This window comes from Erithacus rubecula (assembly GCF_903797595.1).
Source record: "Erithacus rubecula genome assembly, chromosome: 19".
In the NCBI taxonomy this organism is placed as follows: domain Eukaryota; kingdom Metazoa; phylum Chordata; class Aves; order Passeriformes; family Muscicapidae; genus Erithacus; species Erithacus rubecula.
In genome coordinates this window covers 1,757,574-1,783,009 of record NC_136671.1, presented here as the reverse complement: position 1 = coordinate 1,783,009, position 25,436 = coordinate 1,757,574, and the positions used below count along the sequence as shown (strand labels likewise).

Here is a 25,436-nt window from a genome sequence, read left to right as displayed (position 1 = left end):
GTTTGGCTGAGCCCGGGGCAGAGCGGGGGATTCTGTCACCATCTGCCACCAGACTGGCGCTGGCAGGGACACGTCACCCTCCCACGGGCACAGGGAAGAGCGCAGCCCTTCCAGGAGTGCAGCAGAGGTTTGGGAGCAGCTCAAGCAGCACAGCACACCGCAGCAGTAGGTAGTTGTTTATTTGTCAAGTCAGTGCTGTTTATTTGTTTAAAGCCAAATATAAACGGGAAAGGAATGAAATAATTTCCAGCCTGCAGCTGTCCAGGAAAATACCTATTCATAAATAAAAACGGAGAAAGGGGAGATGTCCCCCATCTTACAACCTCAATGGTCAGTGTCAGGGCCCTGGGGCTCAGGGCTCCTCACCCTCCATTCCTGGACCTGAAGTTTTCCATCCAATGTGAAATTTTGCCCAGCCCAGGCACTTCCAGGCAGGAGGAGGAGGGAAATACATGCAGCACTCTGTCCCTGCTGCCCCAGTCCCTGTGTCCCCCCTCCCCTGGGGGAAGAGCAGCAGGGAGGCAGGCAGAGCCCACAGAGCTGGGATATCCCTGGAGGTGCCCAGAATGGGTCAGGACAGTGCCTGGAGCCAGCAACAGCAGGTGGAGGTGGCCTGGGAGGGACCAGGAGATCCCAGGGACCCTTCTCCAGCCCAGAGCAGCCCCTTCCTCCTCTCACCCTCCTGCCCCACAGGACACAGCTCTCCTGGCCCCTGGGAGGCTCCTGGGGCTTGGTTTTCCTGCAAAGACTGGAGACACACTCCCGTGGTTAGTGGGAAGCTTCACTCCCTGCCCAAGGCTGGTGCTCTCTGTGTCCCTCCGTGGCAGGATGGATCAGAGGGGTTGGAAGTGCTTCCTACAGGATCCAGGGACTGGAGCTGTCCCTTCCTGCCCCTTGGCTGCTGGAGGGCACAGCAGCTCCTCAGCACATGGAGACCCTGCCCTCCAGGGGTGGACAAAGTTCCCAGGGATGCTGCTGCCCACAGGACTCAGTCCCTGCCAGAGGAGCCTGGGAATGGCACTGCCTGGAACAACCCTGGGTGCCACCATCCATGGCAAAGCTTGGAACCAGCCCTGGCTTTTCCTTATGATCCAGACAGGGAGTGCTCCTCACTTCCTGCCCCTTCCCCCATTCTGTATTTTTTCCTTCACCCTCTGGATTTTAACACAAGAGCACCGGTGCTGTTCTGTCCCCAGGACATGGAAAGGGAAGGGAGAACATGGCATGAACTGCAGGGAATTCACCCCCTGCTCCCAAGGACTTTGGCACTGCACAGGCTTTGCACCTGGTGGGAGACAACGGAGACAATTCCACCTTCTCCAGAAAGCCCCCCAACCCTTCCTGGGAGAGCTCCACACACACAGGACAGGACAAATCCCCAGGGACCACCAACACAGACACCAAGGATCCAGACAGCACTCACAGACACAGGAGCTTTTGGGATCCACTGCTGCCTTCTTGGGGAAAAGGTGACTGTGCTGCACTGCCAGGAGGGGAGGGGGTACAGGCAAACCCCAAATGTCACCCACTGTGCCACAGAGGTGCTCCCACAGGGCTGAGGATGTGCACTGGTGCATTCCAAGAGGCTGTTCCAGCATGGACACAGAGGAATCCTGGGGGGTCTCCATCTTTCCTTGGATATATCCTGAAGGGTTTTTCCATCTTTCCCTGCTCCCCTGGATGCTGGGCTGAGTCTCCCACAGCAGCAGGTGCTCACAGGGGAGTTTCTCCTCACCAGGACCAGACTCCACCCAGGGCAAGTAGCACTGGAGGCAGTAGGGACATCCTTCCCAAATGGGAAACCAAGTGAAGTCACCATTCCCTTTGGGTTTGTCTCAAATCCCATCTGACTTGGTCCCTGGCCTGAGGCTGTGTGGATATTTTCCAAATTTGGTACCTCCAAGGCTGTGTTGGTGCTTTGGGTGACCCCAACACCCACAGCCCAGGTGTGGATGTGGGCAGCACCCAGAGCTGTCTGAGGTCACTCCACTCACTGAGCTCCTCCAAATCCTTCCAGAGGGATGAGGATTTAGCTCCAGGGCTGCTGGGCTGCCCTGGGTGCCCAAGCCTGTCCTCTTCTGTGCCCCAGGCCACACCAGTCTGTGGTGAGCAACAGCTCCCACACTTCCTCCTGGGCCAGGCTCTTCTCAGGGTGTGAGCAGTGGCCCCAAAACAGGGACCAGGGCCCTGCTGGCTGCCCTGGGACCCTGAAGCACCCAGCAGGAATCTTTTGGGATCTGCTTTCAAAATGGGTTGGAGGGTTGGGTATACCCCTACCCTCAAGAACAAGAGATAGATTTTTGCCTGAGGATTCCCCACCCTGCCTCATAATGGAAACTCCTCCCTCCCTCCAAGTTCATGTTGGCACAGACCTGGGACAGTGAAGGTGTCTCTGCCCATGGAACAAGAGGAGCTTTAAGGTCCCTTCCAGCCCAAACCATTCTGGGATTCTGACCCTTTAAAGTCAGAGTTCTGCTTGGAGCAAAGCCCCCTCAGCATTCCTCACACCTTCCCCACAGACTGCTCTTCCTGGAGCCCCAGACCCCTGCAGACCACCACCACCAAAGTGCTGGGCTCTCAGTATTTATTTCCACAGCAAACCAGTGCTCAGGGTTGCAGGAGGTGACATGCAGGGCAGGCATTGCTGGAGAGGAGGGCTGTGATTCCATGTGGAGATACCTGTAGTGCATAAGAGACTAAAGAGCATCCACCTACCTCTACAGGGCCCTAACTGTCAGTTTGGAGAGAATTACTGTGCTGCAAGTGGACAGTGACAGGAGACACAAGCTGCAGCTACTCTACACACATTGCTTCAGAAACCACAAAGATATGCACAAACACTGTGTCACTCTGCACCCCAGAGCCCCTGAGCCCAGAGGGAAACCTCTTCTGCAATGGTTTTGTCTGGGCCTTTAAGTCAAGGTTAAAAGTCACGTGCCTTGAGCTGCTTTAGCAGCCAAGTCTGCACTCCCCTAGAATCCGTTTTCTTTTGGCAAGAAGGAAGAAGGCCTCAAGCTGCAGGAATTAACATCTTGCTTCCATAATGGTTTGGCTGACTCCAGAGATGGCCAGGTTCCAGTCATCATTCCACTGTATTGCATAAATACCTATTGGAAAATAAAATTGGGAGATGGCAGCGAGTGGCAGCTCTGTGTCCTTCGAAGTCACTCGGGTGCTGCCCTCAAAGTCCCACCAAACATCCCCACAAGGTTCCAAATCCTCCTGGGAACACTCACGGCTGTGCCATGGATCCCACCTTGGACACACATGATGGACAGACCCAAAAACAAGGTCAGGACACGAGCTGGGAAAGGGCCAGGAGCTCCTCCTCTGCTTTTGGAGTCTCTGCCATTGGTGAGGTGGCCATTGGCCCTGGGTCAGCACTGCTTGCCACCCCACAAGCCTCACTGCTGCTGGTTTTGTGGCTGGAGCTCCTTCCCAGGCCCGTAAGGATATTGCCAGGCCCAGAAGGATATTCAGGATTGGAACAGTAGCTCTAGGAACAATCAGACTACAGAGGTGAAGCAATACCTGACCCAAAATACCTGACGGAGAAGACAACAGTGAAACGTGAGAGACTTTAAAAACTATTGCCTGCATGGGACAGACACTCAAACCAAACCAGACAGACATGGCCAAACAAAAACACTGCTAGGACAAGCAGCTTCCTTCTCTGGAAGAGGGGATTCTTCCATATTCCACAGCAAGATCTCACTCTGTTGACCTTCTAAGCCACCACAGAAGGAGCAGAATGTGCAGATCCTTCCTAAGGGCAGCACTCCTGGCACAGCTGTCTCTGCAAGATCCTCCTGCTGGGGCTCAAGTACCAAAGTGTCCCTGTGCTTCTTGGCCAGGATGGACAGGCAGACAACAGGGAAGATGCTGTAGCACCAGTTTCCAAGTCCAATGCAGTTTTCAATGCATTAAGCCAAAGGATTGTCACCAAACTTGCTTCCCACGCAAGTTCTGCAAAGAGGGTAAAGCTACACTCCAGCTGCTTGTGTCCCCAGGCTGCCTTTGGCCCTCACTCCTTGCCTGAGCTGTAAATCTTCTGCACCATGGCTCGGGTGAGCTCCAGATCCTCAGGGTAGCGGATTTCCAGCTCGGTGTTTGCCAGGTAGTGAACGCCGGTGAACTCGGAGAAATAGCGGCCGATGTCGGGGTGAGGGATCTCCCGGGGCTCAGAGTTGTACTCCAGGTTCTCTGTGAGGGAAGGAGAGCAGCACTGACCACCCCAGGAACAGCCTGCTGCAAGGCAGCCAACCCTGAGCCTCTCTCAGGCCTTGTCTGTGCTTCTAGAAACACCAAATCTGCTGCTTGGAAGGACAAAAATGCCCTAATCCAGGAAATTAGAGTAAATCAGTGTGATTGCTCCCAGGGCCTCACCTCCTGAGGATCCCCTGAGCAGGGACATGGCAACTGGGATTTCTGCCTGGGATTGCCTGGCATTAGGCTGGAGCAGCAGGATGCTGCTCCCACCCTGCTGGTCACAGCACTCGGCTCTAAGTGCAGGGAGAAGCTGCTGCACTGAGCTCTGCTCCTCTGATCCCTGACAGCCCTTGGGGAATCAGTTTTAGGAGAGACCCCCCTCAAATTCTCCAAGGGGAGCCCACCTACACAAGGCTGTCCTGGCAGAGGAGCCAAGAGCTTCCTCCCTCAGCCTCTGTTTCCACCATGCCAAGGCTCAGCATTTGCTTCCAAAATAAACTTCCCTAAAGCCAAACCTCCCCAAGCCAAGTGAAAAATCCCTAAGAACACACTGATTCTTTCCCACAGCAGCTCCTTTCCTGCTGATAACCTGATTAGGCACAAGAGTTACACAACACTGAACCCCCAAAGGTGACCCCTGAACACTGAACCCCAGAGGTGATCCCAGCCAAGGGCTGCTTTGCTCTGCAGTGTGGGCACAGAGCAGGGACTGGCAGTAAATCCCTCATGCTGGAGCCCAGGGATGCAGCACTCCCCAAATGATGTCATTTTTTTTCCAGCACAGTGCCAGATAAAACAGGTAGTATTAGCTAGGAAAAAAAAAAAAAGCTGTATCAGGATCAAAGGCTGACTTTGGGCAGGGCAGGAATGAGCTGGGATGCAGGGAATGTCATTCAGGAATAATCTGTCTCTGAAATCCAGCTTATTACTGAGAGCAGAGAACTCCTATTAAAATCCATGCAAGCTGTTTGGAGCTGCAGCATGTCAGGGTGTGCAGCCAGCAGCAGCAGAGCTTTCCATGCCTCAACAGCCTGCTGCAGTCCTAGAGGCTTGTAAAGGACCTTTGCAGATACTGCACCACTGCGGGAAACAACTTGCACTGCTGAGCTCTGCAGCAGCAAGGCTGAGCTGGGAGCTGTGCTTGGGGAACTGCAGGGATGGGGAGCTGCAGGGATAGAACAGCAGGGATGGGGAGCTGCAGGGATAGAACAGCAGGGATGGAGAGCTGCAGGCATGGGGAGCTGCAGGGATGGGGAGCTGCAGGCATGGGGAGCTGCAGGGATAAAACAGCAGGGATGGAGAGCTGCAGGCATGGGGAGCTGCAGGGATAAAACAGCAGGGATTGGGAGCTGCAGGGATAAAACAGCAGGGATGGAGAGCTGCAGGCATGGGGAGCTGCAGGGATAGAACAGCAGGGATGAGGAGCTGCAGGGATAGAATAGCAGGGATGGGGAGCTGCAGGGATAGAACAGCAGGGATGGAGAGCTGCAGGCATGGGGAGCTGCAGGGATAGAACAGCAGGGATGGGGAGCTGCAGGGATAGAATAGCAGGGATGAGGAGCTGCAGGGATAGAATAGCAGGGATGGGGAGCTGCAGGGATAGAACAGCAGGGATGGGGAGCTGCAGGGATAGAACAGCAGGGATGGAGAGCTGCAGGCATGGGGAGCTGCAGGGATAGAACAGCAGGGATGGAGAGCTGCAGGGATAGAACAGCAGGGATGGAGAGCTGCAGGGATAGAACAGCAGGGATGGGGAGCTGCAGGGATAGAATAGCAGGGATGGGGAGCTGCAGGGATAGAACAGCAGAGATGGGGAGTTGCAGGGATAGAAGAGCAGCTGGCAGGAGGAACAGGCTGACACAGGTGAGTTCAGCCCAAGGTGGGAGCCTCCCAAAGGTGCTGACAAGCAGTTTTGAGTCACAGATCTCTCTCCTGTGCTGTCACAAAGCAAACAAGACACAGGCAAGAGTGGACAGGCACCAAACTCCCTGAACAACACAGGAGTTCTGGAATAAGCTGCACTCAACCCACAGATTTGCAGGCAGGCCTCAAACTGAGGTACATTTATCTATAATAAGCTTGGGGTTATTTCTGAGCTGGTTAAATTAAACTCCACATGAGGATTTGTTTAGGGTTCTTTCTGTAAAAATCTCTCCCTCCCTCTCCAGAGTCAGGTCAGGAGGATATGAAATAATCCTTCCCAAATGATCTGAGGATGCTTTAGAGGGCATATCAATAGCAAGAACAAACCCTTCACTTCTCCCCAGCAATATCAGAACTCTTGCAGGTCACAGAGATGCAGTGATAACAGTGTCTCCTCCACAGAGATAAGAGTGGCAGCCTACCCTGCACCAACTGTGGGACCAGACAGGGTTCTGTTTGTTTAAACATCATTAGACACAAGATAAAGTGATGACTCAGCCCCAGCAGCACTGGGGACAATTACCTGATTAGGTAATTACCAAGATGCATATTTGAATATCAACCCATGGCACATGAGGATTTCTGGTTTTAAGTCCTGCCTGATCTGAGGCTTTGCCACTTCATCTCTTTGGACTTCTGAATATAAAAAAACCACTCTGAGGACAGTGGGAAACACCTGCACTTTAAATCTCTCTAAAACTACCTCTTGTCACACTCAGGGGGCCAGAACATGAGGGAGCCCCCAGGGAAAGGACATTTTGGTGAGGATTTTCCCTCCAGCAGCCTCCACATCTACCCTTAGCCAAACACACTCTGGCTGTGCAGCTGCCCTGCCTGGATGGGACCCCTTGTCACAGGGGGAACACAAACATGAGGCAAATCAACATTTTTACAATGTGCAGAGTCACAGTTACGCTTTTCTTTTGCAATTTTCATCAGAACCTCAGTTCAACAGTTCTTCCTGTATCCCAACCACAGACTGTGACCATCAGACAAACGTTTCCTCTTATGGTTTGTTGCATAAAGCACATGTGACATAGAGATTTCTACACCTCCCTGCACTTGTGAAGAGACACTAATTTTTGTTCTAGTTAAAGGTGGCACTACCAGCCATGTTGCCTGTGTTCCCTGGGATCCTGACATGTGACAGTGGCCAGATCATGTCCAGACTAGCAAACCCTCACTAACTCCCACTTCCAGGTGCTGTCCAGGGCACAGCTGTCAGGCAAAAACTGAATTATTTCTTTCAAAGCAGCCATCAAGGTTCATACCATGAGAGTGTCCAAAACACTTCTGGGGCAAGATGAGATCACAGCAGAGTGGACCTTCCTGTCCATCCCAGCAGAGCTGGTTCCATGGAGAGCAAACAGAGCAGTCCATGACTCAGGATCACTTCCTTCCTACCTCCCCTTTAATAACCCTCATTAACCACACTCAATTAATCAATTAATCATCCCTTTGTCCTGGAGTGGGCAGAGTGCACCCAGGAGTCCCTGCTCACCTTGGGCAGCATATCTGCAGGAGCCATCCTCCACCAGGACATTGTAGAAGGGCTGGTGGGGGCCGTGGGGGAGGCTGTGCACGTTCATATTCCTGATCCACTCATGGCCCATCATGCAGGCAGGATCCCAGCCATAAATCACACAGTTGTAGCCATACCTGATTAGAGAAATTGCACACAAAGGCTGTGGAAAGTCCAGAGACAGCTCTTTTCCCTCAAGATTAACAAAGCACAAACAGGATAGGAACCTCCTGAGAGCTGGCACAAGGAGGAGAGGAACAAGAGGAAGAAAAAAACAATTCAGAAAGACTTGGTGTTTGTATTTTGAGGTGGAGGGAAATGACTATGAATGACTGGATAAACAGACAGGAATAAACAGCTCAAGACAGAGGAAAACCAAAGAGAATAGGAAAGGGCCTGGAAGTCAGCAGCCAGAAGGAAGAAATAAGGAGGGATCAACCATCCTGCTGGGCCGTGCAACTTCTCCTGTGCTCAGCACACACGTGGCAACCCCAACACTGAGAACAAAGCCATCACTATTTACAGAACATTCATGGGATTAATTGTGAGACTGTCACTGCTGATGCCCCTCAAACATGCTCTGGATGTCCTGGTGAGTCACAGGACTGGCCAAAGCAACACAGTGCTGGGGTGCAGGCAGGACCAGGGAATGAGAACACAGGTAAACATCCATCAGCTGTCCTGGGAATATCAGAATCCATTCTGAAGCTGACTGTGTTGCACAGTCCCTCATCAAGTGCTTGCTGCTGTTTCCTGGAGAGCTGTGTGCTGTGGGGATGTTACCTGTGTGATAGAGGATGACTCAGACAAGTCAGGCTCTCTGCAGTGCAAACATTTGCTCTCTCCAGGCACTCAGAGCCGCCCCCCTGCTCCTGCATGGGACACTGCACGTGCCTGGCATTCCCCACTCCTCCTTGGCACTAACCCTGTCTCACTGCTGTCAAACCCTTCAGCTCTGCTGCTACAGAGCTGGCTGTGGAGAAGCTCCAAGCTCACCTCTTGTGTTTCATGATGAGCCCAATGGAGAAGCAAACCTCCTTGTGCTTCTCATCGGAGCGCTGCTTGACCTCGGGGCCCAGCTCCTCCTTGCGCCGCTTGATGTGCTCCAGGGTGTGCTGCACCAGGTACCCCACTGCCCCGTGCTGGGAGGGGTCCAGGGCCTGGATGTGCTGCAGGATGTCCAGCACCTTCCAAACCACAGCAAAAACAGCTTCAGGACACGGCCCTGCAGCAGCACAACTCATAAACACACAGATACACTGCTGGAGTCAGCGCCCCGAGATCTGCCACAACATCTCCACACTGCTCTCTGCTATAGCCTCATGTTCAGCCTGCACACAGCCTTTTCTTGTTCCTTTTATTTTTGTAAATCTCCCAGCTTCCAAGGAAAGGCACTGCAGAGCACAGCACTCCTTAAAACTCAGCCCCATGAGTTCCTCATGTCCTGTTTGGTGCCCAGTTTGGTGCCCACAGACCATCTCTCAAGGTTTCTGGTCATGAGAATGCAGTTCTCAGCATCCCAAAATGCTGCTGGGAAGTGATTCCAGATGACTTCTGCTGCTCTTGAGAACTAATATTTTAACTTAAAAGAGCTTCTCAGCATGTCTGTGAGGAGCAAAAATAGGGCAGCACAGGAGGAAATGGAAATAACCTCCACAATGCCTTCCCACAGAACAGGGAACAAGACAGAAAAGCTGCTTGTTTCAGGATGACTGAAGAACACAAAGCAGCAAGGTCTGCAGATCCAGAATTCCAGCCTCCCAACACCCTCTGGCACAGCATCAGAGCATCTGCTGCTGTGTTTGTCAGAGGCAGACTAAGCAAATTCTCATTTTTTTGGTGAAAGCAAGGGGGAAAAAAAAAATCCAACCTGTTGTGTAAGCATATTGGGAAAAGACATGTATCTATCTCAGCATCAAATACATAGAGTCCCAAAATCTGCCACACTTTGGCACCTGGCAAAAGGACTGTGTCCTTCATCATAGGTTTGGTCATTAAGTTCAGAGCAGCAGCAGCAGCAGAAGAGGAATGGCAATCTCAGGCTGTTCAGCATGAACAGCAGCCAAAACCCAAGGAAAATCAATTTAAATAAAGGACAGGTGAGTAATTCATGAGAAGAAACACAGCTCAGGCTTCTTGGCCACTTTAATTCTATTAAGAAGGATGTGAAAATCCTGAAAAATCCTAAAGGGTGTATGTAACCACCCACAGCTGCCAGAGATTCTTGGGAATTTTATTTACTGTTATTTACAAATATTTAGGGCAACATCATGTGCAGCTGTGCAGGATTTTTTAGATTTCCTACCCATCCATGAATCTGGCAGCCCCTGTCAAAGCTGGTACATTGTGTCCTGTCAGACACAGCATTTTCTCTGGTTAGCTGCAGCTCTGCCTGACAGCCTGGAACGACTGGATGCAGTCCTGAAAAATCCAAATTTGCTCATTGCCATTGCATCTGGTGCAGAGAACTCAGTAAAACTCAGCCCTGGGGTTGGGTGGTGTGCTCTGAGGGGCTGCAAATCCAAGCCTGGTGCTCTGCAAACACATCCCTGAGTGCCAGGAAGGGGCAGGAAGAGCTTTCAGTGTTCCCCATTTTTGTCCAGTTGCCATTTCAGCTCAGTGAGTCACTCCCATACAGAATTTTTTGGTGCTGGTTTTCCTGACCCTAAAATTTGCTGCCATAAGAAAGGAAGGCCAAGCTTAGCATAGTTTGTTCTTCAAAGGGGAGGAGGCAGCTTCTCCAGCAGTCCTGTTCCAGTTGGTTTGGTGGGAAGAGTTTTGCTTTCTGCTCAGCTGTACAGCCAATATTCCTGCCCCCTTCCCAAACCTCACAGGTGGAACTGGCACAGGCTCCACTGAACCTGCACAGGGAACTCTGAGTAGGAAAAACCTCTGTGCTGCAGTGACACACTAAAAAAACCAGACCTTTCTGAGTTACAGGCTCTTCCCTGTGCCTTCTCCTGATTCAGTGAAAGCCCTGGATGATCCAGACAACCTGTAAATCTCAGCACCTTCTTTCCCACACTCCCAAGATAACAGGACTGGAGTTGTCACCCTGAAGAAAAGGAATTCCAAGGACAGGAATATCAAGCTGCTTTTTACAAGAGTCACAGACTGTGTGGCCAAGGTTGGGAGCACAGCTCTGGTTTTATTTATCAAAGATAACTTCCTGAAGTTTTCTGATAAGGTAATTGCTCCTTGAAGGAGTTTTACCACAACTTAGGCACAGAGCAAAGAGAATGCTCTTATAACTCACACTCCACAGTCTTGGTTGCAAGACAAGCTGTAAATCATAAATTATGACTCAGGGCTGCTTCCAAATGTCCCCCAGGACAAGCAGGCAAGAATCATCCACTCTTCCTGCTTCAGATTGATTCCCTGCAATGTGAGAACTCCTCCAACTGCATTTATTACAGAAACAACTCATGGCAGCCTGTAATGCAGGCTGACATAGCCCAACAATCAATAACCCAGTGTTAATAGTGCTCAGCCTTTCCCAAAACATTCCCCTGAGTGCCCAGGTACCTTTTCTGGCCAGATTCCCAGGTGGAAGTACAGCCTGGCCTGGAGCATGAGGTGCTGCACATTGTCTGGGTACATGGCCAGGTACAGGTCCAGGGAGTCTCTCAGGAGCTGGTAGGACTGGTCAGTGCTCTCTCTGCCAGCAGAAAGGAAACTCAGCTGTGAGGCTCTGCAGCCCTGGCCCCACAGCTCCCAGGCACAGGGGTGCTCCCTCAATGATGCTGCAGCTACAGCAAGTTCTCAACAGTGGCTCCAGAATGGACTGGCACTCACCACATCACTGCTGCAAGGAAAAGCTCTCCACAGCTGACCACTGAACTCTGCCCTCCCACCACTGCTCTTCTCCTTGGTCACATAATCCCACACAGGGAATTCACTCTTCAAGCCATTTCCTTTTGTTCTTCTGACACCTAAAGCAACCCTTCCACTCCTGTGAGCCTGTCTATGCTGCTTGGGAAAGGGATTATCAGGAGAATTTGAGAACAAAACTTAATTTTCTACACACCAACAATATCTCTGAAAATGCTCATTTGAACATGGAGGCTGTGCCTACCACAGGACACAAAGAGGCTCTGCTCTTAAGGTGGACACTCCCTATCAGCTTTTCACAGAGAAAATAAAATATCTTGTCTATTTTCTTGAGAGGAACTGTTGCTACAGACTTTGAGTTGAGACAGAAATTAGATACTTGTTTCTCCATGTAGAATAGCTGATCTTCATTGTGCACAGTTCATTGTTATATGGTATTAGAAGGCACTATGTTTGAATTTAATTAGTTAATAACTTACCAAAGCTTTATTTATTGTTGGTAATACAAAATGTACATGTCTATTTAGCTTCTTTATTTTTAGACAGTTTACTTTTTTATGGATTCTCATGAGACAGACTTTTTATTTTTGTAGGTGTGAACTGTTTTTCTCACAAGAACAGACTGTCATGTAAAATGATTTTTCTTTTTATAATTGTTTTTAGTAAGAACAAGTAGACTTTTACTGTTAGATTCAATTCTCATGAAAGTCAATAGGTTCTTACAGGAACTTACTAAGCTAGCTATTAGTTTAGCTAAAGTAATGAAGACTGATTTTATAAGACCTTTCTTCTATAAGGTTTTACCTATATGCAACAAGGAACTAATTCCACTAAATCTTTGTGTTTCCACTCAGATGCAGGTGATTGAAAGCACCCACCCAGCGCCTTGTGCCACAGGGAATTTTCAGGATCTCATGAGCTGACTGACACCTTTTGGATGTGCAGATGATAGGCTGGATCCTTTTCCAGGGTGTGGCTCTGCACTCACCTCTTGCCAAGGTTCAGGAGGTTGCCCACCATGCGCTGCAGGACCTCCTTGGAGGTCACCACCCCATAGAACTCCTCTGTCACGTGGTGCCCGATCAGGTACTCGCACTCCTTCACTGTCAGCTGCTTCCCCTTCCCAAAGGCATCGATGTAGGTGTAGTCAAAAATATCTGTGCTCCTGAAGAGGCAACAAAGAGACCAAACTGGGATCAGGGTCGAGTGGTAGAGCAGGATTTGCTGTTTCTGCTCTTCCCTCAGCACTTCCATCTCGTGTCCTTCACTCCTCAGCTCCCTCCTAAACAGAGACTACCTGGCACCTTCTCTCTTTACCATCACATCACCCCATGGGTATTATTGTTTCAGGAAATCTGTTATTGTTCAGCAGCAGCAGAACTGAGTTCTAGGAAAACCTTCCTAGAGCTCTATCATTCTCTCTGCAAAGGTTAGAATTCCAGATGGAAAATAATTAAACTCCTCTAGGTCTAGAGCAGGAAATCTGTTATCATCCAGCAGCAGCTGAGTTCTAGGAAACCTTTCCTAAAGATCTAATTTTCCCCTCTGTATAGGCAGATGGAACATAATTAAACACTCTCACACAGGTCTGGAGCTGTAAATGTTTTCTGGTTGTTGCCACTGTGGGCACAATTTCAGAGTTCAGCAGGTCACTCACCCTTCTTTCCCTTGACACCATCGCAGCAGGAAATGGCTGGGAAAGTTGACAGGCTCCAGTTTGACTCCCAGCTGCCTGGCAATGGTTAAATAAAGCACAGACAAACTGATGGGAATTCCTGTCCTGCGGATCAAAACCTGGGGGAGAAAAATGTGACAAAAACACAGGAGGGATTTAAGAAAAACATGAATTTCAAGGGATGATTTCACAACTGAAAATACAATTTGACAGAATATGCACTGAAGGATTACATATTTATTTAAGAGTTGCTCTTCACAGAGAATTATTTCTCTGTCTACATTCAGACAAATGAAGTGTCTCAAGCCCTGCAGCCTCCCAGATTTTGTCTAACACACACACACACCTGGTGAATGTAGGAATTCAGGGAGTTGTAGTAATCCAGCTCATTTCCTTTGTATTTCAGCTGCTCATACAGGACACAGTTCATGGCATCAAGCACCTGCCTCTGAAGTTCCACTTCTGGAATGAGAACCTCTCCTGGAAACACATGCAGTGAAACAAAGACTGAGAAAACAGAAGCACTCAACCTTTATGCAATGAAATCTTCACATGGGCAGGCTCAGTGTCTCCTTGAAAGCCAGAAATTACTCAGTGTTTATTAAACCAAGGAGCAAGATGCTGCCTGACCTTTGGTGATGATAAACATGCACCTTTCTACTGAGGATTTTCTGAGATTGGCAGGAAAGGGGTTGTTTGCCAGTCCCACATTCAGCTATAGATAACAGGACTAATAAGATTTCAGGCACAAATGGAAAAAACCAGAATTCCCCTCCAAATTCTTTTAGCATCAGATGGACAGAACCCTGGGCTATTGAACAGCTGTTTCTTGACTGATGGCTTAAATAAATGTCAGAATTTTGTTTGCCAGGGGATAAAAACAACAGCTCTTTAAGCTGTCACAAGTCCACAGGTGTTTCAGCTGTTCAGAGGTATAGGAAGTTTTGCAGGACAGCACATTTCTGTACAGTACCTGCAGGAAGGTACATTCTGTACAGTACCTGCAGGAAGGCACATTCCTGTACAGTACCTGCAGGGAGGCACATTCCTGTACAGTACCTGCAGGAAGCTCTGCAGGGAGGCACATTTCTGTACAGTACCTGCAGGAAGCTCTGCAGGGAGGCACATTCCTGTACAGTACCTGCAGGAAGCTCTGCAGGGAGGCACATTTCTGTACAGTACCTGCAGGAAGCTCTGCAGGGAGGCACATTCCTGTACAGTACCTGCAGGGAGGCACATTTCTGTACAGTACCTGCAGGAAGCTCTGCAGGGAGGCACATTCCTGTACAGTACCTGCAGGGAGGCACATTCCTGTACAGTACCTGCAGGAAGCTCTGCAGGACAGCACATTCCTGTACAGTACCTGCAGGAAGCTCTGCAGGACAGCACATTTCTGTACAGTACCTGCAGGAAGCTCTGCAGGACAGCACATTCCTGTACAGTACCTGCAGGAAGCTCTGCAGGACAGCACATTTCTGTACAGTACCTGCCTTGGAAGCCAAGCTGGGGTGCCTGGGGTTCTTGCTCCGCAGCACTTTGCGCACTTTGTCCGTGATATCGTCCACCTGAGCCTGGACACTCTTCAGGCAGATGTCTGACAGGGGATTACAGTATTGATCAATCAAAACAGCACCTGCAAAAAACAAACTACATAAGAAACAGGACTTCAGTTTTTTCTTTGCTTGGTTTTGCCTGCTCTACATTCCAGGCATGCAGTGAGTGGTTGCAGCAGAACAGCAGAGCTCTGTGTTTGAAACCTGCAGTCATCTAACAAATTTGTCACACAAAATGCAGAGACTGAGCTGACATGAGGAATTACCAGCTGAACTCAGTACTGCCCTCTCCACCATGCTAAAAGGTATCTGTACCTTGAGCAGGAATGCTGCTGGATCAGGCTTGACCAGCTGTGTGCTCACACTGCAGCCCTGGCACCTCCCCAAGGTACAGAGATTTTTATTCAGAGCCTGAAACAATGCCAGCTTCACTCAAACTGCCTCAGCTCTGATGTCCCTGTCACATCCTCCACACTATCCTTGTTCAGCATTTCCCTGTCTGCTACATTCATCTTTCTCTTCAACACCTGCTTTCCACCTTCCTAACACAACACAGAACAGAACAAACTTTGATGTTTCTCCTGCCCAAGCCTCTGCAGGAAAACACTTCCTTTGGCACCACTGCTCTTTCCAAAGCCTCCTCCTGCTCAATCTTTGGAATCAGCTGTAAGGATTTTGCATGGATCATACCTCTTCCAGCCTCCTACATGGCTTTGGCAGCATGTCCATGACAGGCCTGGAAATCAATGAATTCAGCATGTCTCCTTTTTGTCCTCCCAAAGTCTTCCCTGTGGTGAAAATTCTCAAAAAACTTCCTGCTGGTGCTCCAAAGGCACCTTCATGGCAGACAAATCACACGTATTTGTGACCCACATGACTAAGTCTCATAATTAATGTGATTTTTTTCTGCAAAAGGCCACTTTCTGCTTTCCCTTCTTGCCCTAACAGTCTCTTCTTCAAAGTTTATTACATTAAAAAGAGCCAGCTATGGTGTTACAGCCTCTTTTGTCCTCTTTCAGGGACATTTTGGGAGTATGTACCAAGAGGAAGGGACTCTTCTACACCCCTGGCAGCTTCTGAGCCATTCAGAAGATAGAAGAATAAACCACCAGACTGAGGACATGAAGAGCAGAAGAAAGAGCTTTTTCTTTCTCAGCAGGTGTAAGTGCCCTCCCACCATGTGACTGAACTTGGATTTATTTCCCACCAAAGTCCAGCACTCAGTTCTTGAGACACAATGCTCAGGCTGCAATAATTCCCTCTGTTTGCTCCCTGCCCTTATCTAAGGAGCTCCTGGGGAAGGGGAAAGCAGGGAGCTGACTGGGAATGAGCTCAGCTGAGTGCATCCCAGGGGCCACAGCAGCAGTGCCAGCAATTAGGATGCTGAGCTGCAGCTCATGTTCTCAGCACCCTGCTCAAGACTGCAGTGTTGTACCATTCAGTGCAGCTGTGCAGGGGTGATTCCTCAAGCCCTGCCAGCACCTGATGTCACCCTGACATTTCAATGCAACGCTGGGAAGGATGGGAAGGATTCCAGGCAGATCCCAAACCCAACCTGCCAAGGGCTAGCTGCAATCTCAGCAAGGCAGGTCCTGGCAAGTCCAAGCCTGGTGGAGCTGTGGGAGCTGCATCAGGGGTTCTGGCAGGGCTTTGTACCAGGCACTCACCCTCCAGGAAGGACTGTCGCTCTGTGGGGCGCTGCAGGTACTCCTTCAGGTTCTTTAATATATTCTGCTGCCTTAGGAAATAGAGAATTTTCTTTGCATAGTATTTCCAGGTGAGACCTTTTCTGCACAGTGAAACACAAGAAGAAGCATTTCCCTAAATAGGTATTTGAAGGGTGAACAGTTGGTTTATGTTTTCCAGTGAATACAAGTTTATTGTTTGTTATTGGTTTTCTCCACAATTTTCTGTCACTCAACCCCAAAGGGGAATATCAAGAGGAATTTATCAGAAAATTGCTCTTATCTCCAATTTTCATCCCATCACCAACACATAATTCTGAGAAGATACATTACCATGGGAAACAACACAGATCCTAATTAAAGCATCTCAGGAATATCTGATTAAAATCCTATACCTTATTCATAAAACATTACCCTCTGTCTGCCTGCATCTCTCCAGAGCCCCTCCTAAAGCATCCTCTCAGCCTTAAAAACAGATTGATCAGGGACATGAATGGGAGTGCAGTAGCACTCAGAAGAAAAACAAAATTCCCCAGAGGAAAATCAACTCTGTAGCTCTGCAGAGGCAGGAGGAGATCAAAAATTGGTCTGTAGGTAACACAATTCCAAAACTTTTTACAGAAAAGTCCCATCACTTTCTAAAGTATCTCCATCTTCCTGGACAACAGGGCAACCAAATCTCATAATATTTTATCTTCTTGCAGTAAACTGGGGTCCTCAACAGGGACAACTGCTTTATTGGGATATCTTCCAGGGAAATGATTTAGCCTAATGCTCCTGAATTGCAATGACTACAGCTTAATCACGGTGTAATTAGCATCAATTCTGCTTTATGGGGAGGCATTTGGCCAGTGCAAAGCCTCAAAAGCTTTTTAACCAGTTGTCAAATGAGAGATGCTCAGGCCCAGCTCAAATAGAGAAGGCAATAAAATGGATGGGAAAAGGCAAAAATGAGATGATTGCTATTCCAGTTGGGTTTTTTCAAGCTCTACTAATAGTCCCTCTAATCAAGGCTATTAGGCCCCATTAAGGACATTTATCACAGCTTTGTATCACACCAAACCCAGCCTGGGTAGGTGGCACCAGCAGAAAAACCTTCAAATAAAGCAAATAAAACCTTCAAATAAACTCACTCATCTTGCCCAGTGTTAATCAAGGTGATGAGATTACCCAGGCAGATAAAAACCAGGAGTTTTATTTACCACCTGTCTGAATAATTCACAGAACTGCAAATTTTGCAGTGGTTGAATTCAACTCAGTTGCTTGTTTGGGGGACAAAAATTGGACCAACCTACTCTAGCTCAAAAAAGGAAAGAAAAAGCTGAAATTTCACAGTACAGGGATTCATGGTGGCAATCCTAAAGGATTCTTGCTTCCCTCTGCTCCTCTGGCCTAATCCTGTAAATCAGTGCACCAAACTGATCCAGGTTTAAATCAAAAAGGAAAAGAGGATGGGAACTGCTTAGGCAGAGATGTGGGTGCTTGGGACATGTCCCAAGAGATGCCATGAGCTGGCAAGGAAATAAACAACAAAAAGCAACACAAAGCCAGAGGATCTTCTTCTTGTGGGACAAGGTTTCCATGGTTTCTTCTGGAAATGCTCAATTTGTTCTGAAATGAGGCCTTAGCAAGCATGGGGGTGCTTGTTCAATGAGTGACCAAGGGCAGAAGCTGAAGTCAGGCATTAACCAGGGTATTTTTCTCTTTGAACTGGTGAAAGAGAAATCTCTGCCATTTCTCAGCCCTCTTACCTTCCTTCCATGTTCAGGATACACATCAGCTCATCCTCAAAGAAATGGCTGGGGCACCCCAGAGTCTCAATGTCACTGAATCCATCACAGGGGACCTGCCAAGGCAGACAAGGAGTTATGCACAGCACAAGAGATTCTCCCATAACTTCAGAAAGAGTCTCGAAACAAAATTCATCCAATTTTTAAAAATTTATTCAAGATCTTAAAAATGTCCTGTTTCCCAAACACCCCCAGTCTGTACTCCTGGATTAATTATTCCATTGAGAACCCCAGGAACATCCTACAGCAAGTTCAGTCAAATTCTACAGCATTTAGGGCTGAGTTACCAGCAGAATCACATTTATGCAGGGTGGGCCCAAGCTGGAAGTGATTTTAAGGTACAATTGTGGTTGACTGAAGCTCTCCAAACACCCCCCTGTGCAGGAGATTCATCCTGGGTGAAGGAATGAAGAGGAAGGAGCCTTTATTTTTTGCAACAACCACTTCTGTATCTAAATTCAGAGCAGCTATTTTCTTCCAGAATTCTTTTTTAAACTTTGGCTGAACTGTTAAAAAATTGGCTTTCAGGCTTTTCACTATGGGACATGGGCTCATATATGGGTTGAAAGGCTTTTCCTCTCAGTTCTAAGGAGGGAATCAAGCTGCAGTTTCTGGTCCCAAAGGAGATGGTTCTCATCATGAGGCCTCTGGGCACTGCTTAATGGGCTCTCCATAGTCTTTGCATACTTGATTAAAACAGGAGGAATCCAGGAGCTGCTTCTCCCAGTAAATGCTTTGACAATTCTCCATGGACAAATGTGTGGCTGCTGCAGAACAGAGCAGCCAGGAGACACTAAACACTCACCTGGCCCCTCTGCCTTCCTTTTGCACAGGAGCCATAAAATGGGGGCTGCTCAGTGGCTCCTGTGTGGAATTTTGAATTCAGCCAAACTTACAGGCAGCTTTTATGCTCTATTCACAGAATTCCAGGCTGCCCCAGCTGTACAGCTTGCCAAAATCCACAGCCACCTCCTAAGCAAACAGCCAAGTAACTCCTGTTCCATGTGCACCTCAGTGTGAGACACCACATTTTCACTTTTTCCCTGCTGAACACAGACTCATCTCAGGGTCATGGCAGGCTGGAGAACTTCAAAAACACACTTTGCAAATGAGTGGCCCTGTTGTGCTTTGCTCCTGAGCTCAAAGGGCCTGTGACAGCTCTCAGAACTCGTCCTTGTACAAGGTCTTCAGTGAGAATCAGCAGCTGTGCTTTGTGTCAACAAACTCTGTGGCCTTCAGGATTCCCAGAGCCAGGGCTGAACTCCCAGCAAAAAGCAAAGAGCTTCTAGGGCTGAATGCAATCCCACAGAGTGCTGCACTCCACACACCTCTGGATTGGGAAATCTCTCAATTTTGGCTGTGTTTCAGCATTTTCACACAAAGTCAGGAAATAAAAAATCTCTGACTGCACAGTTGAGGTGATGTGGAGAGGGGGGCAAGAGAAACTAGCAAAAAGGATTCATCACAATCTTTGAATTATTGTGGAATCATGGAATATCCTGAACTACCACACCACCCAGTCCCACTCCTGGCCCTGCAGAGACATCCCAAAATCCCACCACATCCCTGTGAGTGCTGTCCAAACACTCCCAAGGCTCTAGCAGCCTTGGGGCCATGCTCCCTGGGGAGCCTGGGCAGTGCCCAGCACCCTTTGGGGGAAAATGAAATTTTTCCTAATATAAATAATAATAAAGACTAAATAAACACATTTTTAAAAAGGCAATGCCCCTCTAAGAAATAAACAACTTTTGAATGGTTTAAGAATTTTTAAAGAATACACCCTGGTGATGTGAATGCTCAGGCAGTGTGAGGAAACAGCCTCAAGCTGCTCCAGGAGAGATTTAGGTTGGATATCAGGAGAAATTGATGCATTGAATGGGCTGTCATTGGAACAAGCTGCTTGGCAAGTGGTGCAATCAGTGTCCTTCAAAGAGTTCAGAAAATGTGAACATGTGCTGCTCAGGGACACGGTTCAGTTATCTTGGAGGTCTTTTCCATCTTTAATGATTCAATTAATGATTCTATTAATTACTGTTAGACAAGTGGCCAGGCTGCTGCACACACACACACGAAGAGAGGAGGACTCACATGTTCTGAGAAGAACCTTTTGGAGAAGGAAGCCACGATCCTCTGTGCCTCCAGCCCTGCATTGTGCCGTGCCTTGTACTCCTCCAGCCAGCTGACACTCTCACTGTGGCTGTAGTACTTCAGAAGGGAGGGCCACCTGCACAGACAACACAAATTAACAGCATCATTAACACTTCACACCCCTCCTGAACGACATGAGGAGCTCAGACAGTGCCCAGACACTGCCCAGCTTTAAATAGCTTTAAATTCCCTCAGACATCAAAGCACAACTCCCTGATTGCAGCTGTGCATTAAGGATTATTTAAAAGCAAGCTCTCCTGAAACCTTCAGAGGCTCTCACTCCAGGATTTCAATACCTAAACATCCTAAATGCTTCAGTTTTATAATTAAAAGAGTTTACCACAAAGAAGTGTCACGTGGAAGCCAACCTGGCACTGAACAGAAGGGGAATTCTTTGTCCTGTGTTCTTCCTACCACCTCGGGGAGCTCATTAAAAGGCTGCACAAAACACAGCTCCCTCCACTGCCCTTGCTGGTGGCAACATCTACGGGAGGAAAACACAATCCTCAAGTCAAATTGTGACACCTAAATCGTGACAGTTTGGTTTTGAGATGAGAAATAATTGTTTGAAGGAAAAAAAAAAACCCAACAACCTCCCAGTTTTCTTGTAAAAAACCCCTCCTTTACTGAGACTCAAAGTCCAAACGTTTCACAGATTACTCAGAATTTCAAGGTTCAGCTGAAAATCCAACTTCAGGGCATGCTTTGGGGGCTGCTGGCAGCACCTTTCTGAATAAAGTGGGTGTGTGGTGCCACAACACAGCTTTGTGCCATAAAATATGTGCCAGGGCTGCAATTCCTGCTGCTGTGAAGACACAGGATTGCTTGTGTGAGGAACATGAGCAAGAACCAGCACAGATGGAAATATTTTGGAAAGAAAGCTGAGAGAAAGGGGTTTCTTTTCATTTGCTGGGGGATTTATTCCACATTTTGAAATGCTGCTCATTATTACTGGTTAATATAAAACATTTTCCTTCAGCTCCAAGGGTTGTCTTAGGTTCTTTTCAGGTTATATATTTATTTATGTATTTAATTTACCAAATATTGAAATCACTCCTCCTGCATAATAACTATTACCAGTGTCCAAACCACACCTGGAAGATATTCCACTGTTGGTTAATAATAAAACATCCCTGCCTCCACAAAATAAAGTCAAACAACCTCACATTACATAACAACCTCCCTCCTGATGAACCCCTGGCCCTTCAGCTACTGCTGGAATGCAGCCACCTCCCAATCACCATCACAGTCCTTTATTTTGGGATGAGAAAGGAGAATTCCATGGGTTGGAAGAACAGTGGGAATTTCAGAAAATTTCAGAAAGATGAAAATGTCATGGCTCATGATGGAATCCAGCCAGGATTCCAGGCCAGGTCAGGGTGAAACCTCCTGCCAAAAATGCCATTATCAGGGAGAGAGGAGCATGTGCCAACCATCCACCACACCCCATTCCAGCTGCTGGATCCCAAGCAGGGTGAAACTTGCAGGAACTGCAGCCACTGCACTGCTGAGAGTCAGTCCCACAGCCATGGCATGGTGCAGTGGGGAAGCTGTCATTGTTCAGCAGCTTTTTTTCCCCCATGAAAAGGGAATAATCCCCTCACTTGGGCTGTGCTGGATTTCAGGAGCCAATTGGCAGGCAGAGGAAGGAATTCTGCTGCTGCTCCTGGGCCAACACAGACCAAAGCAGGTAAGAGATGAGCAGATGCTACCCTGGGGGAAACAAAACAGCAGCAAAACACATCCCAAAGATTTGGGTATCTGTGAGAACAGCTCTCCCCAAATCCTCATGGATAAACAGATCTCTGCTGTTCAGCATCAGTCCTGAGATGGGTTTGGCTGTTGTTTTGGGAGCTCCTGGTTCCACTGCCAGAGCCCAGCTGGACCTGGCACTGCAGGGGATCCACGTGCCCTGGTGTGGAAAGGGGATGGAAATGGGGAGAGGTCACAGTGTGGGTCAAGTATTGGGGTTTGTATAAACCAGAATACTTAGGTCTGAAATGAAGCATGACACTAAAGAAATGAAAACATATTATTAAACCATTCTGTTTTAAATCTCCCTGTTATGAATATTATGTTTTCTAAATAAGTTGTATCTACTGACAGTTTGCAAAACAAGGTTTTCACACAGCCCAACAGATCTTGCAAAATCAGGTTTGCTGCCTTTGTGTGATCAATTGCAGCCTATCCCTGAGACCAGACTGCCTGACTTCTGCCATTCCTTATCTACCAAGAGCAGAGGTTATCTATGAGCCTTGACAAATTGTCTAGAGACTCACATCATCCAGAGATCCCACTGACCACCACTGCTTACCTGGCAGAATTATAGCAGCAAAATAATAACAATTATTGATGACTACAAGGAAACCATGCTATAAAATGGAGCTGCAAACCAAAGTTTGGTGGAGCATGGAGTGGGCAGTGGCCTCCATGTATCCCCAGCACTGCTTGCTCTGTCTACATAAAATAAACCAATCTAAATTTATAACAATGGCCACCCCCAGCCTTCCTTCATGGTGTTATAAATGAGAAACAAAAGTCTCAATATTTAGCAAAATCTGGATTGCTGGGGATACATGGAGGGTACTGCCCACTCCATGCTCCACCAAACTTTGGTTTGCAGCTCCCTTTCATAGCATGGTTTCCTTGTAGTCATCAATAATTGTTATTGTTTTGTTCTAGTAATTCTGCCAGGTAAGCAGTGGTGGGCAAAGAAAACTTTTGTGGGACAGCTTTTGGGACAATTGGCCATGTAACCATCTGGTCTTGGTAATAAAAAACAGGAAAAGTGGGAAGTCTGATCTTTAGCAGAGAGTTTGTGATTGATTGCACAAAGGCAGAAAATCTGATTCTGCGAAAAACCCTTTCAGACTATGGAAAACCCCTCTTTTAAATTTTTTTTTTCTTTTACAAACTGGTATACACAATATTCACTACAGCCAGATTCCAACAGAGTGGGTTTAATAACATATTTCCATTTATCTAGGTCCACGTTCTTTTCTTATTTGAAGCATTCTGGTTGATACAAACTCCAAAACTTCTATGATGAACACGAATCATTTATCAATTATCACAGAATGAAGGCCAGGGGTGCCCGTGAGGGAAGACTGGGGGTGCCCGTGAGGGAATATTGGGGGTGCCCGTGAGGGAGGGCCGGGGGTGTCCATGGAGAAAGGCCGGCAGTGCCCGTTCCCTCACCCCCGCGCCCGTGTGCCCACCTGAGGCGGAAGCGCTCCCTCCACACCTTGCCGCGGGGCTGGCACGCCTCTCGCAGCCGGCGGCAGGTGCAGGAGACGCGGCCGATGTCGGCGGCGCCCAGCACGTCGCAGCAGAGGATGAGCTCCAGCAGCTCGCCCGGCAGGTCCGTCAGGCCCGTCCCCGCCGCCTCCGCCGCCATCTTGGCTGTTTACCTGCGCCCCGGGGCCGCCGGCGCTTCCGGGGAGGGGCGGCCCGGGGAGCGTCCGCCAAGTGCGGCCCGCGCGCCGAGCGCACGGCGGCCAAGGGAGCGTCTGACAAGTGACGGCGAACCGGCCGTGGCACCGGGGCACGGCGGGGGCTGTTCGCAGGAACGGGCCGAAAAGGGGCTCATGGGTGGGTATCGATGTAGGAAATAGGGGGCAAAAAGGGGCCTCATGGGTGGGTATTGATATAGGAAATAGGGGGCAAAAAGGGGCCTCATGGGTGGGTATCGATGTAGGAAATAGGGGGCAAAAAGTGGACCTCAGCAATGGGTATCAATAGTGAAAAAGGGGAGCCAAAAATCGACCTCATCAATGGGTATCAATATAGAAAATAAGGGCCAAAAAGGGGCCTTATGGATGGGTATAGATATAGGAAATAGGGGACAAAAAGGGGCCTTATTGATGGGTATCAATATTGGAAACAAGGGGCAGAAAGGGACCTCATCCAGGCGTATCAATATTGGAAATGGGGGCCAAAAAGGAACTTCATCAATGGGCATCAATACAAGAAATGGGGGACAAAAAGGGGCCTTATGGATGGGTATCAATATAGGGAAATAAGGGGCAAAAAGGGGCTTCATCAATGTGATCAGTATTGGAAATGGAGTGCCAAACAGGAACCTCATTGATGGGTATCAATATTGGAAACAGGGGGCAGAAAGGAATCTCATTGATGGGTTTCAATATAGGAAATGGGGGCCTAAAAGGGGCCTCGTTGATAGATATCAATAGTAAAAAAGGGGAGCCAAAAAGGGGGCTCATCAGTGTGGATCAATATAGAAAATGGGGGCCAAAAAGGGACCTCATTGATGGGTATCAATATCAAGAGAGAGTGCACAGGGGAGAATCTACCAATGTGTATCAATAGGTGCAATTGGGCCAGAAAGGGGCCTCATTGATGGGTATCAATACTGGAAACAGGGGCCAAAAAGGGCTTCATCAATGTGATCAGTACTGGAAATGGAGTGCCAAACAGGAGCCCCATTGATGGGTATCAATATTGGAAACGGGACAAAAAGGGACCTTATCAATGGGTATCAATATAGGAAATGGGGGGCAAAAAGGGACCTCATTGATGGGTATCAGTATTGGAAATGGGGGCCAAAAAGGGGCCTCATCAATGGGTATCAATATAGGAAATGGGGGCCAAAAAGGGACCTCATGAATGTGTATCAATAGTGAAAATGGGGTGCCAAAAAGGGGGGATCTGTCAATGTGTATCAATATCAAAAAGGGGGTGCACAGGGGGGATCTACCAATGTGTATCAGTATTGAAAAGGGGGAGCCCAAAGGGACTTATCAAATGTGTATCAATATCAGAAATGGAGTGCCAGGAGGGGACCTCACCAATGTGCATCAAAATCTAAAGGGGACTTCACTGATAGGTATAAATATCAAAAAGGAGGTGCTCAAAGGGGACCAATCAATGAGTATCAATATCTAAAAGGAGATCTCATCAGTGGGTATCAATATCTGAAAGGGGGAGCCCAAAGGGGACCTTTGCAGATGTGTATCAATACCTAAGGGGTAAAAATATCAAAAAGGAGGTACCAAAAGAAGATTTATCAATGTGGATCAGTATCTAAAGGGGGTGCACAGAGGGGACCCCCATCAATAGGTAGAAATATCTGGACTGGAT

The 25,436-nt window shown here is 48.3% G+C and overlaps 1 protein-coding gene across 2 annotated transcripts; it reads right to left on the bottom strand.

Moving 5' to 3' along the window:
• Positions 1-162: 162 nt before the first annotated feature.
• Positions 163-23,823, bottom strand: FBXO21 (F-box protein 21). 2 transcript variants are annotated; one of them, XM_079322820.1, is made up of 12 exons: positions 23,555-23,822; positions 20,277-20,412; positions 18,150-18,244; positions 16,381-16,502; positions 14,647-14,793; positions 13,507-13,640; positions 13,143-13,279; positions 12,474-12,650; positions 11,180-11,312; positions 8,651-8,841; positions 7,634-7,791; positions 163-4,203 (listed from the first exon to the last, which is right to left on the bottom strand). In XM_079322820.1, the coding sequence occupies exons 1-12, from the start codon at positions 23,731-23,733 to the stop codon at positions 4,025-4,027; spliced, it is 1,788 nt and encodes a 595-aa protein (XP_079178946.1). In that variant the 5' UTR covers positions 23,734-23,822; the 3' UTR covers positions 163-4,024. The 2 variants fall into 2 exon arrangements, with proteins under 2 accessions (XP_079178946.1, XP_079178947.1); XM_079322821.1 differs by lacking the exons at positions 163-4,203; positions 7,634-7,791 and adding an exon at positions 8,053-8,437 and having other exon boundaries at positions 23,555-23,823.
• Between the last annotated feature and the right edge of the window lie 1,613 nt (positions 23,824-25,436).

Bases quoted from the DNA above. Each gene is read 5' to 3' on its own strand.
- FBXO21 (XM_079322820.1), bottom strand. From the start codon at position 23,733: ATGGCGGCGGAGGCGGCGGGGACGGGCCTGACGGACCTGCCGGGCGAG. The intron at 20,413-23,554 runs GTGGGCACACGG...TTGTCTGTGCAG, and splicing joins AGGGAGCGCTTCCGCCTCAG to GTGGCCCTCCCTTCTGAAGT. The intron at 7,792-8,650 runs GTGAGCTTGGAG...TTCTCTAATCAG, and splicing joins CTCATCATGAAACACAAGAG to GTATGGCTACAACTGTGTGA.